The sequence below is a fragment of the Lagopus leucura genome, unplaced genomic scaffold (assembly GCF_019238085.1).
Source record: "Lagopus leucura isolate 7727_CA_CO unplaced genomic scaffold, USGS_WTPT01 Super-Scaffold_100027, whole genome shotgun sequence".
Lineage (NCBI taxonomy): Eukaryota > Metazoa > Chordata > Aves > Galliformes > Phasianidae > Lagopus > Lagopus leucura.
Genome location: NW_024962278.1, coordinates 2,519,125 through 2,538,262, shown reverse-complemented (window position 1 = coordinate 2,538,262; position 19,138 = coordinate 2,519,125). Strand labels below are relative to the sequence as shown.

General features: G+C 39.8%; 1 protein-coding gene across 3 annotated transcripts in view; it reads right to left on the bottom strand.

Moving 5' to 3' along the window:
- The window catches only part of SLIT3 (slit guidance ligand 3), a 472,709-nt gene that overhangs the window by 103,622 nt on the left and 349,949 nt on the right, over positions 1-19,138 (bottom strand). For all 3 annotated transcript variants that reach the window (XM_042880662.1, XM_042880663.1, XM_042880664.1), the window contains exons 14-17: positions 17,178-17,321; positions 14,825-14,988; positions 2,309-2,459; positions 1,343-1,417 (exon numbers count right to left, since the gene is read on the bottom strand). In XM_042880662.1, coding sequence (XP_042736596.1) covers positions 1,343-1,417; positions 2,309-2,459; positions 14,825-14,988; positions 17,178-17,321 — 534 coding nt within the window. The remainder of the gene's footprint in view (positions 1-1,342; positions 1,418-2,308; positions 2,460-14,824; positions 14,989-17,177; positions 17,322-19,138) is intronic.

Here is a 19,138-nt window from a genome sequence, read left to right as displayed (position 1 = left end):
TCAGAGACCCTGGAACATGCTGTACAGAGGAACTGTGGATGCCCCATCTGTGGAGGTGCTCAAGACCTGGGACAGATTTGATCTGATCTGGTGGGAGGTGGCCCTGCCCATGGCAGGGGGTTGGAACTGGAAACGCTTTAAGGTCCCTTCCAACACCTTCCAGCCATTCTACATTCTACAGTTCTGTAGTCAACCTGGTCACTCTAGAGGGCTGTTATTTCCTTAGGGACTCCCTGATTTACCATAGTGATAAATTTTAATCCGATTTCCAGACATTTATTTTAGGGAAGAGGTCAAAAGAAAATTTCAGAAAGCCAAGGTTTCCTTTATGTGTTGCTATGAATAGGAAATGAACAGATTTAGGAAGCTCTCAAGGTGAGATTGTTCACACAGTTCACTTTTCAGTCAGATTTCACTCAGCTTATGGCTAAAGTTTAGAATAATATTATTTCTGTTGATCTTCTTACTTCAACACAGAACAAGCTGGGTGCTACTCAGACTTCACAGAACCATTCATCCTGCCATACCTTCCAGGTTAATTTTAACATTTCACTGTGGTGTTCATCACCAAATTACCACAAACACAACCACCAGAGTGCAGCCCAACTGCAAAATCTCTTCTTGGTTCTTTTATTTTTCTGTTGTAACATACTAACGGCTTGTTCTGAGAGGAGTTTTCCCTAGAATATAACAGGCTGTTGGTGTGCATAGGATTTTAAAAGTATAGTTTAGGAGGAGAACCCCAAAGCTATTGCATTCTTGAGGAGAAATGAAGCTTGCAGTGAATATTTTACAGCTTGTAACAAGTCTGGCTGGCTTTTACAGAACGAGTCCTTCTCTGGAACAGGATGGCACTGGAAGACTTAAATACTACAGACAGACAGAGAAATATACTCAGTGACATTCATACACTCATGCAGAAGAGCAGACTGATGGTATCACCGAAAAAGGAGGCATGTGATAAGCACACACAACATTCCACAATTTCATTTCCACTAAATAAAATCTATTTCTATATAATAAGTGACAGGAGACTGCAACCTCAATTGCCATGGCAAAATTTATGCTTAGGGAACAAACAGCAGGTAACAGCTGATTCTGACTTTTGTCTCCTCAAGAAACTTCAGTTTCTGCTTATTAAACCAACTACTAAACTACTCTCCGTAGTTTAACTGGGCCTGTCCAAGAGTTAATCTAAGAGTTAACTCATTCTGTTTCCTTAAATTTACATTAAAAACAACAAATTCTGCTACGACAGTAGTATCCAAAAAACTTCAATCCTTCCTCCTTCCTTGAAGTTCAAGAGAACGCAAATTCTAACAAGCAAATAACTTGAACTTACATTTTTCTGAGGTTGGGCAGTTTCTTGAAGAGTCCAATAGCTTCCAGAACAGAAATATCATTGTCATTCAAACGCCTGAAGGGAAAAGAACAAAAAGACATTTAATGCTTCACAGATCTCTTTAGATATATCTCTGTGACATACAGGACTGTCACAAAGAGAGAATTATGACCTTTGCAAATAAGATACTATCTGCCATGTGTCTCAGACTCCCGGAGCGTAAAAAGATATAAAAACTCAGGATGCCTTTAAGAGTGTGATGCCAAAGGACAGTGTAAGAATGCCTCCTTTCAGTGCACACAGTAAGATATTATTAACCTTCACCATCACAAGGCTTTGTTTGCATGTCTAAATCTCCCTCATTCATCCTATAAAAGAGATGTGCAGTTGAAGATCTAGTCCACTTCAGTAGAAGCAATTTGATACCAATTTATTTCCCATAAAATTCCATTGATCTTCAAAAATAATGTAAAAGCTGCCATCCTGGCAGGCTTGGGATGCGAATCCTTTGTCCGATGGAGTTCAGTTTTTCTACACAGAGACTTCTCTGTGTTTCTGGACATCTCTTCCCTATATTCTTCTATCTTAGCTTCGGAACAACAGTTCACATACTGCTTTGTAAGGTCAAAAAAAGACAATTATGTTTGAAAAAGACAATTACATTTGACACAAAGGCATCAAAGGAAGAGGAACCATGAAAATGGCTCGTGTGAGCCACGTGACAAAGCAGTATGTCAAGAAGACATGGAGAAGGAGCTGATGCGCAGGGCCATGGCTCCTTCCTCATGCCTGTATTTAGCGTGAGAGCTAAGGAATTAAGAAAGATGTGGTGCTCCTCCAGAACAAAATTAACCTACCCAGTTTCACATGGCAAGGTGCCTTGATTTGCTGAGCCCTTATACAGCCTTTAAAATCTAGGAAAACCAACATGCCTGACTGAGCACATCTTGGAGAGGCAGCACTTACAGATCAGTGGTATATTCAGGAAGGTGGCTGGGTAAGCGGGTGAGCTTTTGGTTGGAGCAGTCCACAACTGTTCCCTCACAGCGACACTTCTCAGGACAGACAAGATCCATGAAACACTTCCCAGTGAATTTACTTCTGTAATCCTCTGACCCTGCAATAAAGGGAAAATACATTCCAGCAAACAGCTCCTGATAACTGCAGCAATCAGAGACTTATGGAACTGGTTTTCAACACTGCCTCTTGTCAGCTACAAGCTTCTGCACTCAATTTTAATACTTGCAAAAAGTTTTTTCAACAATTTTTCAAATGACTCTCCCAGAGTAGCCTCTGTTTTTTCATTCTTCCCTTGACAAATTAATTCCTTGTCTACCTAACCAGCATACCTGTTAAGGCATTTTTTTTTACATCTGTAGATAGCCGAGAGGTCTGCTTCAAGGAAACTCCAGCAAAGTTATTTTTTCAGATTTTGCACTTATTCCAGCAGATAGGAAGAGGAATCACATGAAGGCAGGAGTTATTTTGATGCATGCAAATGACAAAAATTTTCTAATGAAGTCATTAAAAAAACCCCAAATTTTCAAACCTCAGCTCTTAAAGCTATCTTAGAGACCAGCCCTGTGTAAGAGTACCATGTCAACAATTTCCGACAATTAGACACCTTTATTAACTGCATTAAACAAACAGTAGAAGAAAGTAATAGCACTTTAAATCATTTTCATTTTAATTAAGAAACGGGTAGACCATACTTAGTGAGAAGCACTCCCTCATGTGCCGTTATACCATGATTGCCAGACCTCTCTGACTAGGTTTTTTGACCCATTCTAATGAAATGCTTTTCCAATTAGGCTCAGTGAACTAATCTGTCCTTTTCTGATTTGGTTTTTCTCTTTTAATAACAGCAGGTTTGAAACTTGATCTCTGTGTTTCATGGAACCAGCAGCATTAATAAATGTGTGTGCAATCAAAGCGTTGCCAAGACAGACCCCGCCATGCAATACCTGCCCACTCACTTCATATTTCACAACGGAAACTCCAGAATTGTCTCAGGAATTCTGTGTAATATCCAGCAATCGTAACTACCAAGAAATAGTTTTAACTTTTGCAGAGTCCTAAAAGCCAATTTCAACGCTTTCTCAGGAATGATTTGAGCATGTTCAGATTTTGCAATGAACCATAAAACAGCAGTGGAAACTTCAACTGAAATTTTGTTTTAGAGACTTGACAACATTCTTTACCTGCTTCCCTCTTCCAGACTGATCAATACACCAGTACTCATTTCATCAATGGACACTATTTTTTTCAGAAGGAAAAAGGAATCACCTACAATTTCTACTATTTTAACTTCTGTTACACATTACCTGCATTGGGTGATGCACTGAAAGCAAGCAGTTCCGCAAGCAATCTAACATTTTGATTCCATTGACACACTTGGGTTTGGTTTTGTAAAAGCTGGATTATGACAAACATTAAACATGCAGCTTTGTACACTACCACCTCTGTGGTGGTAATCACCTGCAGGTCATCATGGTTCTTGTAAATTATACATCTGTAGTGAGACTTGACTACTGTTTTACAGCCTGATGGCACAGCACTTAAAATATGAGGAGCACTGGGCATTTTGAAGTATTTCTAACATACTTAACATTTCTTCTTACAGCCATAATTTAAAATGCTTTTTTTGGGGGGTAGGAAGGGGAAAGGGAAAAAAAAAAGAAGCACATCTGATTTCCCATCCTAAAAATTGCAGGCTTGGCAGTCTGGATAAAATGTCAAGTGACAAATGTACAATTTCTTGATTCCATAAACAGCTGTATTTTCTTAGGCTTATAAAGCAGTACTTATGGTTGCTTATGATTCCTCAAAACAATGCCAACTATGAACAGCTACAAGGATCAGTTTATTAAAACTGCTACAGTTATAGTACACATTGAAAAAAAACAAAACAGAATTTTTCAGTCATCACAAAGTGTCTTGGAATTCCTCAAATTAACCCCTGAAGAAGCAATTCTAACTTGCATTATATAAGTATTCTTTGAATGAATAATCACAACCATCATGAGGTTACACAGGGTAAGATTTTATTAAGTATACATTTTTGTCTTACAGATACAGGATTAATATTCCTAAGGAAAACAGAGAAGGAGGAGAAAGTAAGTGGGACATTTTGTGAAGGAGAAAAGAGTGTACATAACATCAGAGGGTGATGGTTTTCTTCTTTTTTTTTCTTTCATAGAAGCTTTTTGGCAGAGTCAATAAAGGATATTTACCTCATTTTGGCTTATCATACTGACGCTCCTGATGATGTATAACTTTCCAGCCTGCAGCAGCCATGGGAAGCTGTTGTCATGCGGCCATCAGTGCACTGCCTCCACACAGCAGGCGAAAGCCCTCTCAACTCAGTAGGAGAGGAAGGGACCTTCATACCTTCCTTCCTTCCTTGTTGCATTTTATTTAACTTTATAAAAATATTTTATAAAATAAAGGTTTGAATACGAATTACCCAGGTAGGCACAGTCAGAAGTTCTCAATGGCACAAATACGCTCAGCAAGTACTTAGTCACCCATTAGGCCGTGAGAAAGCAGGAATCATCTGCCAACAGCTAAACAAAATTTACTGTTTGACCTGAGCCTTGAGGTCACTTTGACAGGTGGCTGCTCTATTAAGATATTCCCATCTGGGATAATACGAAATGGAGCCATCTGCTTGCAGAACTAGTTAGGTACATACACCCATTGCTATCTTTATTGCTGCATTGCTACAGGGCTCTGAGTGGATATGACAGGAATCAGGAAGCACGATCAACAACCCATGCATGCAGTGCTTTTCCTAAAATCACCCGTGGAAAGCCATGGAAAAGAGACGCAGGATGTGCACAGAGCACACACTTGACTTTATTTTACTATTCCAGAGCTGCCATTTGGTCATTTTATTACATGTGAAAGCACACGTGCAGTGTAGATGAGAACACTGCGAAGCCTGGCTGAATGTAAAACATGACCAGGAGTTTTCAGTAATTTCCAAAAGGAAGAAGTAATTTTAATATCAGTATTATGAGGAGCCAAGGCAAGAGCAAGGCATGTATTTTATTGAGGGTAATGCTATTTATCTGAATTGCTAGTGACACTGATAACATTTTCATTTCACAATCTACGTGACATTGCTACCAGGTATCAGTGCATTGTAATTCATGCAGCATCAGTGAGCAACACCAAATGCCATTTTACAGAACAGCAGTACCATGATAAAGAAACACTACATTTCCAAGCACTCACATATTTCAGGGGCCTCTCTACTACTCGCACAGAGAAATTAAGCAGCACAGATAAAGAGCTTTTTCTGCTCTTGTAAGCAATTGCTTAGAAAACCTGATTTCAGTTTTTAAAAATGAGCAATTCCAAAAAGACTCAAAAGGAGTGCTGAATGATGCGCTCTGGAAAAAATCAAGCTATTTTTATTCAAGGCATGATGACTGACCTGATATTTTCCTTCTATAAAACATAGATCCAACTGTCTGAAATTTGGCAAAAATAAGATCACGGACATCACGGATCTAACACTTGGCGAAAACCCCGGGAATCCTGACATTTACTTCTTTACTTAACCACTTGATCACAACTTTCATACATTTTCAGAGGAAAAAAAAACACAGGATGTACATTGTTTTATATCATTTCCCATCCAAAGCATTAATTCTTATCTGTAATTACACAGAAAATCTAAAAATCACATATGTCCTCGTTCTGATGCTCCACAACAGGTATGCAGCAGCTCTGTGAGATTACACAGCATTTCCATACAAGAAAACTTCTGCATGAGGCCCTCAAAGTACTTTATCAAATATGTGTAATAACCTCTGGGAGGAAAGTTAGGAAGAAGTACATTAAAGGTCTTACCTATGCTGGCTGATCCAAAAGGGCTCATTAGAGTATGTTGATTCAGCTCTGCGCTATGTGATCATTGGATAACTGCTTCCATACAGGCCACATGACCCGTGTCATTTCATGATAAGATATAATGCTTTGCAGAGTCCTCTGTAGGTTAAAGTTCTTCTGCAGCATACTTCTTCATAATGAAATGCCAGCACAGTAAGACTGCTCAAATCAGGTCCAAGGTTACATTAAGCATCAGACATCTCATTACACAACACGGCATCCAAAAAGTCCCTCAAGCAGAAGGACTCACAGGACAGCTCAGATAGATGCAGTTTACATTATTCATAAGGTAAGTAGACAAAAAAGAGTTTTCATCTCTGTAAGTATGACTGGAGCCACCCTTGAATCTTATTCACCAACAGGATGCCTCACTTTCTCCTTCTAAGAGCAACTAAACAGATTAATTACTTGGAAACGGTTATTCAGCATGCAAGCCCTTTGGAAAGTCAGACCCAACGTCACCAGGGTCCCCCCAGCAGTCCCCAGGTGCCTGGAGTCTGGTTAAGCAACACACATCACCTTTTTGACTTTTCCTGTGAGAAAAGGGGAATCTCTCACCTTTTGATGGTTCTGAAAACAGCAGAAGTATCCCAGCATGCCATGCGGCAGGGAGTATGCAGCCTTCCATGGTGCTTGACAGAACCATGTTCAATTTGTATTGTTCTACCACATGGTTAGATCAAGCACAAAGGAAAACCCCATGGACAGCCAGAGTCAGAGTTAGGCAGCGCCAAAGAGAGAAGAGCGTTGAGAGGAAGCAGCATGGAGAAGCACAAGCTGAAGGTTCACTGAGAGCTGCTCTCCACTCCGCCCATGCAAAAAGGTGCTGGATACAAGAGGTCATCCTTTATGCTACAACTGCAGAACACCCTGGAGCACAATTGGGGTTAGTGTACAAGAACAGAGCCCGGGCAAATTCAGAGACAGAACTAGTATGACAGAAACTGCTACCAAAGCACTGCTAATAGCTCTCTCCAGGAACGATGTGCATCTCCCACCACATGTGAAGGACTGAGCTGTGCTGCTCTTTATTAGCTACTTACACGCTCATGGTGCGTCTCCCAGTGCAAATTCCATTTCAGTTGTCCCCAACTGAGCTGATTCTGAGCTGATCATGAACCTCTGGCAGCCAACCCTCTCTAAGCTCCCTGTGAGCCATTCTCAGCTCCCAGCGGCCCTTCATGCAGGTGGCACTTACACTGATGACCTGTAATCACCACTGCTTTGCCTTGCTTTTTTTGTCTGTACTTTGTAACATGGCAGACAAGGTAGCACACGTAAGCCACTGAAGAAATATTAAGGCAAACAGGAGTATTTTGTTCTGCTTCTTGGCATAAAAGTTGTGTTTTCTACATCCCTGATTATTTCGAACAGCTTTGTTGTAACTCACTCCTGCAGCTTTAACACATAAAGTAGGGCATTCCATTTTGGCTTGACTGCTCCCTCTGAAATAAAACTCCCATTGACTTAATGTCTGCAGAGCTATGCCAGTGATGAGTGCTTTTGAAAGTCACATCTCAAATGTTCTTGCAGGCTTCATGAATGAGAGCAAGTGCCTGTCCTCTGCAACTGCTCAGAACGTTTTGATGGTCTTCAATGAAGGTCAACACTTGTGCCTTAAAAACATAAAACGTCACTTTCCTGAGTAAGGGCTTTGTGCTGCCCAAAGCACAAAGTCAGCATCAAGCAGATTATTCACTGCCTACAGAGAGAACAATGGGAGTACTTGGGCAGAGATGACAGATAATAGAGCAAGGGGCTCTGCTTCAGTTTGTACGTTTTGCTGTGAACCAGCATTACTGCAGAGAACAACAACACACAAACACTTGCAAACTCCAGAAACTATGTACAGTGTTAACTCAGCCACCTTATGTGTGGGTTTGTTTCCTTAACAGCACCGAAAGTCAAACTAGCAGCTTTTGGGGGAAACCTAAAGATAAACCTTCCCACAAGCTGCCAAATTAGACACAGCCCTAAATGACGCAAAAGTTGGATTATTAATTTTCTTTTGTTACCCATGCAGAAGGGCACAATGGACATTATTATTAACTTGCTTCTACGATTTGTTCAAAGCATCCATAACACTGGAAGCCAGACCCCATATATTTAGCAATTAGTCATATGACTGGCATTTCTGCTAGTAATTCTGTATGTCTCTAGCCAAGAAAGGCTCAGAGTTTCATATCCTTATTCCTACACCTGTTTAATAATGCAGCAATTCTGGCATTCTTCAAGTAAATTTATCAGCAAGCTCATCAGCAATAGCAATGAGCTAGAGGTACCAGCACACCAGGAGTGGTCTGCCAAAATCCTAATTTACGTCCCCAAAAGACATGAGAAGTGAAATTCTCCACAAGTATATTTTGGCCTCTCAGCACGTTGAAGACTACTGCAAAAAATATGCAGGAACAGAGCTTTTCTTCTTTTTCATCCTTTCTTTTTTTTTGGCAAATGGAGTAGCAATCAGGGAAGCATGCTACTTTGTCTTAGGTACAGTAAATAATATTTCAAAAAGAAATTCCCAATGTCTAACTGTCCCACAATGTTATACTTCTTCAGGACACTGCTGTAGTCTCCAAACAGGCAGAGGCAAATTTATTGTCCATTTGAAAGCTCAAACATTCTAGCAATGGTTGCAGCAGACTGGGTCTCTTCATGCCAATGTCTCCCCAATTATTTTCTTTATCATATTCAAGTGACTTCATGTTCAAGTATTCATATTCAAGTTACATGCACAAAAAAGTGCTAAATTTAGCATCTCTGATGAGTGTCTCTCAACTTAATCTCAATACACGCCAACAGCAATGTGATTTTGGCCCCATCTCCTGCTAACCAAACTCACCAGAAGGCACCACTTGTAAGGGGAAGAAGGGCACAAGCTGTAACCACTCAGCTTCTGTCATAGCTAGGGAAGGCATCAGCAGAAGACAATTCAGATCTCAAATGAGGAATCCCTATTGCTCTGCATTCCACACATGGAGAATTTAGAACAGTTGCATTATTGCCTGCCCAAGAGATGAGGATGCATCTGTGCCTTGCCATTCCTTCTCCTAGCTCTGTACATAGCAGGCACATTGGGTTCCCAATGACTTTTGCTTCATAAAAATGTCATGCAAAACAAAGCTCAAATATACTCAGTCACAGAGAACAGTGAAGACTTCATGCTCATAAGTATGAATTAAAAACAAGATTTAATCTGCAGGTGATTTGTCGCTGTTAAACAGCATTCCAATTAGACACAATTATCCTTATGCACAACATATCCTCAGCTTTGCCATATTCAGACTCTGAAGATGATTTTGCAGAGTCTTTTTGCTTTTTTAGAAAACAAATTAACTGCAGGACTCTCTTCCCCGCTCCCCTCCCCCCCCCCCAAAAAAAAGCAACCAGAAAACCAAATCACACAGCATACTTCAACTGAATTAAAAAAAAAAAAGTAAAAAAGTAAAATCTGAGTGCTGTTAATTTTCCAGTTGTCCAGATCAGAAGTGATTCATATTCCTCCCACTTGTGCTCAAGCCAAGGCCCAAGTGAGGAAAAGTGTCGGAGCTTGGCCTCAGTAGTCCTGTGCATCTTGTGCAGGATTGCCAGTGCCCACCACTTCAGCTCCAGCACGGACAAACCCTCGAGCCATCAGAGTTCAGTGCCCACTCAGACAGGAGCTGCTGGAGAGCAGCGAGCTGGGGACAGGCCAAATTGTGATTCCCTGAGCATGCGTCACTGCAGCACTGCAGCAAAGCAGATGAGCAGGTGCATATCAGTGCTTTTCATCAAACAGAAAATGCTACGGACAGCGATACGCCTACATAGTCAGTAAATGACTATTTGCTTACTAAAAACGGAAGGAATTTGCAAAGCTGTCATTAGAATGATTTGTAAATTATGGGACAAGGGAGTGTTTCAATCAGATAAATTATTTATGTAAGAGCTGGATGAAATTCACTTGCCTTTCTTGACTTCTTAACACTAGTTGAGGAGCAACAATACACTGCACCATTTTGTTTTGAGAACTCCAAGAGCTTAAACGTTGACATATCGTAACAGCAGAGAACTGAAGAACCTAGAGGGAACAAGGGGCAGGAAACATGACTCTGGGCAGAAAGCCCTGATGTGCAGCCTGTTTTCTCCTGTCTGGGAAAACTATGTCCACTGCAGTTCTACTCTTCTAAGGCTGAAACAATGCAGAAAAAAAGAGGATGACATTTCAGGTGATGACAAGTGTAGGAATTCTGCTCCAGTGTAGACAGGTAAACCAGGAGGTATCAATATGTATAAATACAGAGACTGGAAAAGACACATAAGGAACTAGAGGGAAAGCTGCAATTCCTAGCAAGAGAGTTTACCAAATACCTTTGAAAATCATGAGTACATCCTCTGCTGTACTGCTGTCCAGTAACAATGGATACCACAAGAGATACAACACCGGTCCTAAATGTGAAAGCTCTAGATTTGTAAGGACAGCAGAGGCTGACTTTGATTGGGCTCAGGTTAAAAAGAGGCAGCATCCAAAAAGGAGAGAACTGTGCTGGCAGATGGTTTGTTGGCCTCCTCCTATTACTCCAGGTGCTTTTGACTTGCACAGCACTGTCTAGAACTATCTAGAACATTTAAATACGAGCTATGCCCTAATTCAAGAGGGAGCAAGAAGACAGTTTAATTCTTAGTACTTCTAATAGGAACCTTGTTTCTAAGATTTCTATTGCTAAAAAAACTTTGGTGATGTGATGCTCATAGGCATGTGTATGATCTGATCTTTATAAAAAATGGTCTATGCTTGGACAGCAGGTAAAACTTCCATCACTTTTTAAATACACAATACACTGAAAAATACAAATATGTTGAAGGGAACAAAAGATAAACAACTCAATAGTTGAGCAGCCCTCTGCAAAATCTATTTCATACAGTGTCACATAGCAATCAAGAATCCTGCCAGCTCTTGAAGTGCCAGTAAGCTACCACAGAGACAACACAATCTGCTCATAGATTCATTTCCCTTCCACCTAAAGCCCAGCGCTGCTTTAGGAAACAAAACTGCTGTGCAGAAAACTTAGCCCAATTCTACTGGTCAGAAGATGTTGTTGTTCTTTTCTCCTGTTCTTACTAAAAATGGAAGCCTTCAGTGACCCAAAACACGAAAATCCCATTGGATCTTTAAGTCACAGTGGGCAGATACAGTCAAAACAAAAATGATAGTAAGAATTTTACCGCTGCCATTGAAAAACGACAGTATCTCCATCTTCAAAACGGAAGACAGAATTTATTACCATTCATTTCTCCAGCTCCTCTTTCAAAAAACAAACAAACAAACAAAACCAACCCCATTTTTAAGTCTCAAATACTATAACTGTGGGGAGACAGTTAAACAAGAGGGAGGTTTATTACTATTTTGGTGCATCACATTTGATTGAAGGCAGAAAAACACAAGAAATAGTATCTATTGCAATTTGAGGCTTAAACATTTCAGATAGTATATCCAACAGCTTTGCCAGTCTCACAGCCTTGGGCAAAAACATGCCCCTTTTCCTGCTGTTACTTCATTTCATGCTATAATGCTTCCAATTCTCATTTTAAAAGGAATTATGTACATTACCTACCTGTTGCACAGAATCTGCTTCCTATGGCTACTCATAACCTTTGCAGATGTTGCTTCATCGTTATCGGTAAAAGTATGAGTCATGTTCAGAAAGGAAACAGCATCTGGGAGAACTGCCTTGATAAATTAAAGAAGAAAGCATGTTCTTCTTGCTAAAGACTATCTAAAGGATGGTGGGAAGTTGGAATAAAACATGAAAGAAACAATATGCAGAACTAAGTTTGCTACATTTTTCTTTTCTTCTTTGCTGTGCTGCATAGTTTTGTCCTCACAGTTACACATAATTAATTAAATACCATTCTGTTTAGCCCATCCACACTGCTGAATGCGTACTCTTGACCTTATTTTCTTGGTATGTCTTTACCTTTTCACACTGATGTAACTCATGGGCATGGTGGTCACACTGGCAATTTCTGTGCATCCTCATCAACCTCTCCTAGGCCAAAGACTAGTCCAGGTTAACACCCCTCACACTGTTTCCTTAACTAACTCACATATTCAATGGTTTTTCCCCTGCAAGACCAACTTCTGGCTACTAACATTAATTAATCATATTAAATTGCATGAAAATATTGGACCCTGAAACAAGAAACCTCTAAGTAAAGAGATGAACATTTACAAAAAGATTTAATATAAAAACTCTTTTCCTAAACACTGAGCAAAAGATGTAAAACCAATGGGGAAATCCCACATCCATTGAGGTCACTGACAAGTTACTAAGCATTGCCATCTCAGTGGGATTGCGGGGGATCATTCCTGGGTAACAGAAAGCACTGCTCAACAGGCTGTCAGAATGATGAAGATTCATACCTCGTGGACTTTTCTGCACAGAGACGTGCTGTGTTAAATCCTGGGTCACATATTCCTCAAAATGAAAACATGGAAAATTCCTGCTGCATGCAACATCTGAAACAGCCGTGATTCAAAGGGACAACATGAGCAGAAGAGGTGCCAAGGATGTCTGTTCTCTGGATTGATTTACAAACTAAGATTCTTCTTAATCATGAGATGTTTCCCCACCCCATGTGAGCAATGAGTCAGGTTCAGTGTATCTCAACGCCATCTGGAAACTCTACAAGCAAGGATAGCTCCTCTATTGAGCTTTTCAATAGAATTAGCTTTCATCCAGTTGAAATCTTTGTTCTGAAGCTGTACAATCCCTGCCCTCCTCCTTCATAAGTCAGGTTTATGCCTCTTCCATGTGGTTTTGATATACTTATAGAACTGGAGAGCAAGGGAAAAAACAGACTAATGCCTTAAGGAAAGGACTCCCAAGATAAGAACTCTCACAAAATATTATTCTCAACATCACCAGGTACAGTGTTCTGCATTGTTGCTCTTCTCAGCTATGACCTTTCATAAATGATATCAGATGGTGTTTGCCTTATCCAATAGACTGCACCATTGTTAGAGGCATGCATGCACATACATAACGTAAATTTCTCTATTAATAAAGGCAGAAGAAGGTAACCATGGCAAATTGGGTACAGATTTATACCGCTCTGTTTCTGCAGATTACTTTTTTTTCTGAATTATATTTATGCATTTTTATTTCAAGTTTGTTTAAAGATAAACATTACTGACTAATTAACTTGTTCCTATAATAGACACCCAAAAACCTCAATGAAAGTATGTTATAATTTCAATTCTAGTTATAAATTTTGTGGCTTGAGTCACAAATGATTGAAGACTTTAACAAGCATGCCCAAGACAATCTGACTGCAGATGAAGTTATCTTTATTTTATTTTCCCCATAAAAAGAAGGCTTAGCTCAGCATATTGCTTGCAGAGATACCCAAAGCACAATAGCTTGTTTTGGGCTGCTGCCATTTGGTTTCATGCTGCATCCCCATCTAGAGTCATCAATCTTTTAGCACCAGGAACACGATTAATCATGGCTGTTGGTTTGGTTTTGTTTTTTTCATAGGGAAAAGACAAAAATCACAGTAATTTTTGTAGAAAACACCGCAAGTTACTTCATCAATAACAGTCATTTTTCTTCTCAGTACACACTAATAGATTCCCTCAATGAAACCTGCTTGTCTTTACAGTATACAAGAAATGCAATAACATAATATATATGCAAACCAACCAGTAGAAAAAAAATACATGAAAAAGTAGTCTGCTCAGTTGTGCTGTATAAGGCAATAAATGTCCTTTCACTTATAGCTGGACCATAAATAAAAACCAGACAGGGTTGAGTAAAAGGTGTTTATGTTACTTTGGAGGTTATTTTCAAGTGGAAACAGTTTTTCATCTGGCTCACAAGAAAAAAAAATATCTCTGCACAAACTGATAAAAGCCACGATATAAAACTTAATAGAGACAGAAATCTTACAAACTTTGATGAGCTTTATGTGAATTCATGCAAGATACTTGTGGATATCAAAAATTTATGACAGTTTACGAATCAACACCATCCCCTAAATCCTGCTCACCCACATCCCAGGCCACAGGAGCCTGCTGCCAGTTGAATAAAACCCTCACCCATGCTGCTCTCAGCCTTTCAGAGACAGCTTAAGCTGAGCTGTGATTCGGGTCATTAAGAGTTCCACCTGAATACAAAATGAAATTCTACACTGGTTCTACCCCTCTAAAATATGTCAATTGACATTTTTACCCCTTTGAAATATGACATTCCTATAAAACTTTGTTTTCCTCAGATTTATAACTTTGAGATTTCCTCGATTTTATAACTTAGAAATTCTTCTAAAATTAAATAAATTAAATATCACAACTTTTCTCTTTTTCCTTTTGTTTTAAGGCAGCTATAGACTCCCTTTTTTTTCTTTCTTTTTTTCTTTTTCTCTTATAAATCCATAAGGTAATTGGCTTTCTGAAGAACTAACTGAATTTTCCAAATTTAATTTTAAAAGATGCTCCATAATATCCATTATAGCAAATGCTGCCCTGCAGATTCGATTAGCGGGCTCTCTGGACCTGCTTATTTCTGAATTGAAAGTGCAGTACAGCCTGGATAAATGAATTACCTGAGCAGCGGAACTTCTTGCTCTTGATCTGGCTGATTCGTTTGTTGGCAAGGCGACGCGGATTGCTGCATCGAGCGCCGCTGGTTTCTATCGGATTATCCTGCAGGTAATCAGCCAGCCACTTCAAATGGCAGTCGCACACAAATGGATTCTGAGCTAAATGTCTGAGAGAAGGATGGGATGTTTAATCAGAAGTGACCTGTGACACTGTACTCCATCACTGTTTTTCGCAAATGCAAACCTGAAGAGTAATTGAATAAGCTCCCAAAAACCTGGGCCTGGAGGAAACCACAGAGCTTCACATGAATGGGAGAACTCTGCGAGCTATCACGTTTTGTAGCTTATTAAGTCTGTTGTAAGTTTGTTCATGGAGGAAACAAAAATTAATATAGTAAAGCCTGCTTTAAAGGACACGGACTGACTGTGTACAACGTGCGGTGTTTTCACCTGAAAGCCTGATGTGATCAACTGAGAGGGAAATGCACCCATCTAAGTGCACCTGAGCTGAGAGATCAGTGTGCACTCTGCTTTAAAATAAATTTCATTGGCAAGCTCAGTTTTCTAAGGATCAAAAGGTGAGTAAATAAGAGTGGAATTGATACTTGCATATGATCACTGTGCCTAATAGAATTCTCCTTACATGTATTTCTGCCTGTTTTTGCCTGGATTATTTATAAAAAGTAAGACTTGGCTCTGTCCTTCACCAAAATTTGCATATTTCCCACAGGAATACGCAGTATATCACACTTTAATTGGACAGTTATACTTTGTTAATAGAAGTCCTCAAAATTTCCTTGGAGAAAAAAGCATTTATCTGTTGCTGTTATTACTTTTTTTTTGCTTTACAAAGTTGAACAGTACACTGGGAATCCGTCAGGTTTTACTCAGAGCTTGATTCTGATGTCAGTTAAATGAACTTGCACCCATCCTCTAATTTCCAGGGGAGCAGGACAAGGCTTTCTGATAACTGCAAAAGCTAAAAGAGAAATGTTTAAATGTGGCTTTGGACAGAGGTATAAAGTTCTTGTGAGGACATAACTGTGGTCTGTTGTTGCTAGTGTATTTTTATCATCTGTACAAACAGGTAGGTCACACCAAAATTAATGCCTCCTATTTATTTCCATGGAAACAGCAGCGGCTATAAAGAGCATAATAACACCATTTGACAGAGCAAATTCTCAGCTACAAAGCACTATTTTTCAACAGAGTCACTACCATTAGCTCTGCATTTTGACCAGTGATGATCAAGAGCATGCATGCTGAACTTGTCAAAATCTGCATCAGTGGAGGTGATCCACCATTACTGTTGCCACTGCTGAAATGCACCACTCACTCCTCCCTGAGCTACACCCGCTGTTTGGTCTCCATAAACATGCAGCAAGAATCAATGAACATAAGTGGATGCCATTTTTTTCTGCATTCAATTCTACACCTTTGCTTTAGACACACTTCCACGTCAGACACCATTTTCTCTGACATCTGTCACATGGCAACAGAATGTAAGAAATACTGGCAGGAAGGTTCAGCCCTACCACCACCTGACGCCAACATTCTGATGTTGTTGGCCAATGTAATAAAATAGGAGGCATTACTTTTGGAGCAGCCCTCCTACTTTTCTGTCTGCATATACAGACACAGAACCAGATTTATACCTATGCAGGAATTAACATATCTAAACAGCCATACACAATACTGTTTGTGAGGGGGTTGTTTCTTGTTTTTCATTTACATCAGGCTGGCAATTCAGTTCTGATGAAGTGTAAAACCCTCCATAAAGTTATCCAGCCATTTCTATTTATTTGCTTCCGATTTTGCTTCCAAATGCTCTTCTCCTAATGACTCCAATTCAAAGAGTCTCAGAAAATGTTTAGGGGATTTTCTTAATGTATTAAATAATACAATCATCATTTCCCCTGAAATGGGATGTCAGCTGAAATATAGTTTCAGGATTTATGAGTAGAAGAACTCAGTCCCAGTGAAGAGAGACACCAACTCAGTAGCTCACTAAAAACTGGTAGGCAAGGATTTTAACAGAATCTGCTGTTCATATATTGTGCAGAGTCAAATTTGTGTATTATCTTCCAACAAACAGCATGAATGAATGAATTCAGTATCTTTACGCACGTAGACATTTAGATTACTAAGGGCAGGCTGTGTCAATGGGTATCTGTGCTGAATTCACGCAACAGTTCTCTTTTGCCTGTTCCTTTTGTTTCTGCCAGAAAAGGAGGGGCTACTACCTCAATGTCTCTTCCAAATTATCTTAGTGTCAGATGCAGAGCCTTTGTAAAGACAGGTGACATCTTTGGGGAAAAGGGGAGAGCTGTCATTTCCAATACGCTTGCATACTCACAGAGTTTGAATCGATCGGAGAGGTGCAAAAAGCCCCTTGCTGATGGTCTGCAATTTGTTGTCATAAAGAGATAGCAGTTTGAGATTATGCAGACCTTGGAACGTGTTTACCCTCAGGCAGTTGATCTTATTGGCATTGAGAAGCCTGGAAAGAGAGGAAAGATTTATAATTCACTAATCTTAGAATAATCAAATAAAGATAGAGTGAACTTTGGGGTTAAATCTAAAAGATATTAACACGGTCACCAAAACCACATTTAAACATCATCATTTGCCTGCAACTTTGCAAAGGTGAAAAAAAACACTGGCAACATTAGTACTCAAAATTCCAAACAAATATTTAAAGAAGCCTCCAGCTTAATATACGCAGAAATGGCAAACACTTCCCCCCTTGCTTCTCCATGCACACACACACACAAAGCCCTCACTGAGAAGAGCCCTTTTTTCAATTTTCTTGTAGCCAGCAGCTGTCTTAAGTCGAACTGAAATTTCTGAAGGTTGACAACTTGTGATAAGCAGTGCAGGGTTAATCTGATCATGGAAGAACAGAAAATGTGATTCTTCTCAGAGACAAAAGGAGAGAAACATAGGGTCTGGACTAAAGCTAACAGAAAGGCAACTCATTTCATGCATAAGGACAGTCAAGAAGTGCGACAGATTAACCAGAGAAGTGCAGCCTCCATCAGTGGAAGTTTTCAATATGAGCAGCCTGCTCTGACTCAGTGAGCCGACCTGGCTTAGAGCAAAGGTTCAAAGTTTGATTGGCCTGAGGTTCCTTCCCAGTTCCACTGTCCCACAGTTCTCTGAAAAGACTGCATTCCAGCTATGTCAGATTTTTGTGCAGCTTTGGAAAAGCAGCACAAAGATGTTTTGAGATCCTTTTATTTATTTATGAGATTGCACATTTACACAGCAACCTGTTTGTAGAATTAATCAGTTCGGGCAGAAAATCTTGGACAATGCTTGTACAAGTTCTCTTATGTTACCCAGCCAGAGTCCTGGCTACCATACAGTATATACAACCCCAGCAACAAGCTGGATCTCCTTCTGAGACAAACAATCACCACTGTCATCTATCTATGTGATATTTCACACTTAAATGGAAAATAGACATGAAAGGACCTGTTCTTACAGAAGCCCAAATCAACATTTTTCAACGACTGTCAGAAAAAATGGTGCACTGCAGACAGTGGATAGCATAAATCCAGCTGTGTTCATCACAGTTCTTGCTACTTTGTAGATGAGTCTGAAGGGTTTAATACTGTGACCGTAATACCAAATGAGAAGACAAGTGTATTTATAGGTAGAAAGGAAAATATGTTTTCCATTCCTCAGCAAGCAAATTTGTTGTCTTAAACACACCTCTAAGCACAAGGAGCTTCAGTTCTCACAAAACCGTACACAGCACTCACACAACAGGGCAACCCACTGGGCAAGTAAAGTATGCTTTCTTCTGCTCCAAAGTATAACTTCAGGAAGTGTTTCCTCTCCACAGCAGCATACCTTTCCATTGCTGAAACTTTTGGAACACTCAGTACACCTCAGTGCTCCCACCAAAGTTTTGGCAGAGCCATATTACTCTACTGACAGTCTACAGCAATAGTAATATGCAGAAGATGGACACATTTGCCCACACTACTTTTCTCAAGGAGAACAGCAGTGTAGTGCTTTGGAATGAGATGTCAGAGCAGAACTCACCTCTAGCCAACAGAGCAGTCAATAATAATTCACCTGAATTTTCTTCTCAATAAGTCTTTGAGAAAGAATTTTGATGTAAGATAAGAGAAGGTCCCAAAAAAGGCAACAACAGATAAAGATGTTGTATTTTGCAAGGACGAATAGCTAAAATAATTTGAAGTCTTTATAACCAGCATTAGTATGACCCCTCTACTGCCTGCATTTCTGTGACTGTTAATTGTGACCTAATCCAAACTTCCATTGACTCCATCAGAAATAACTGTA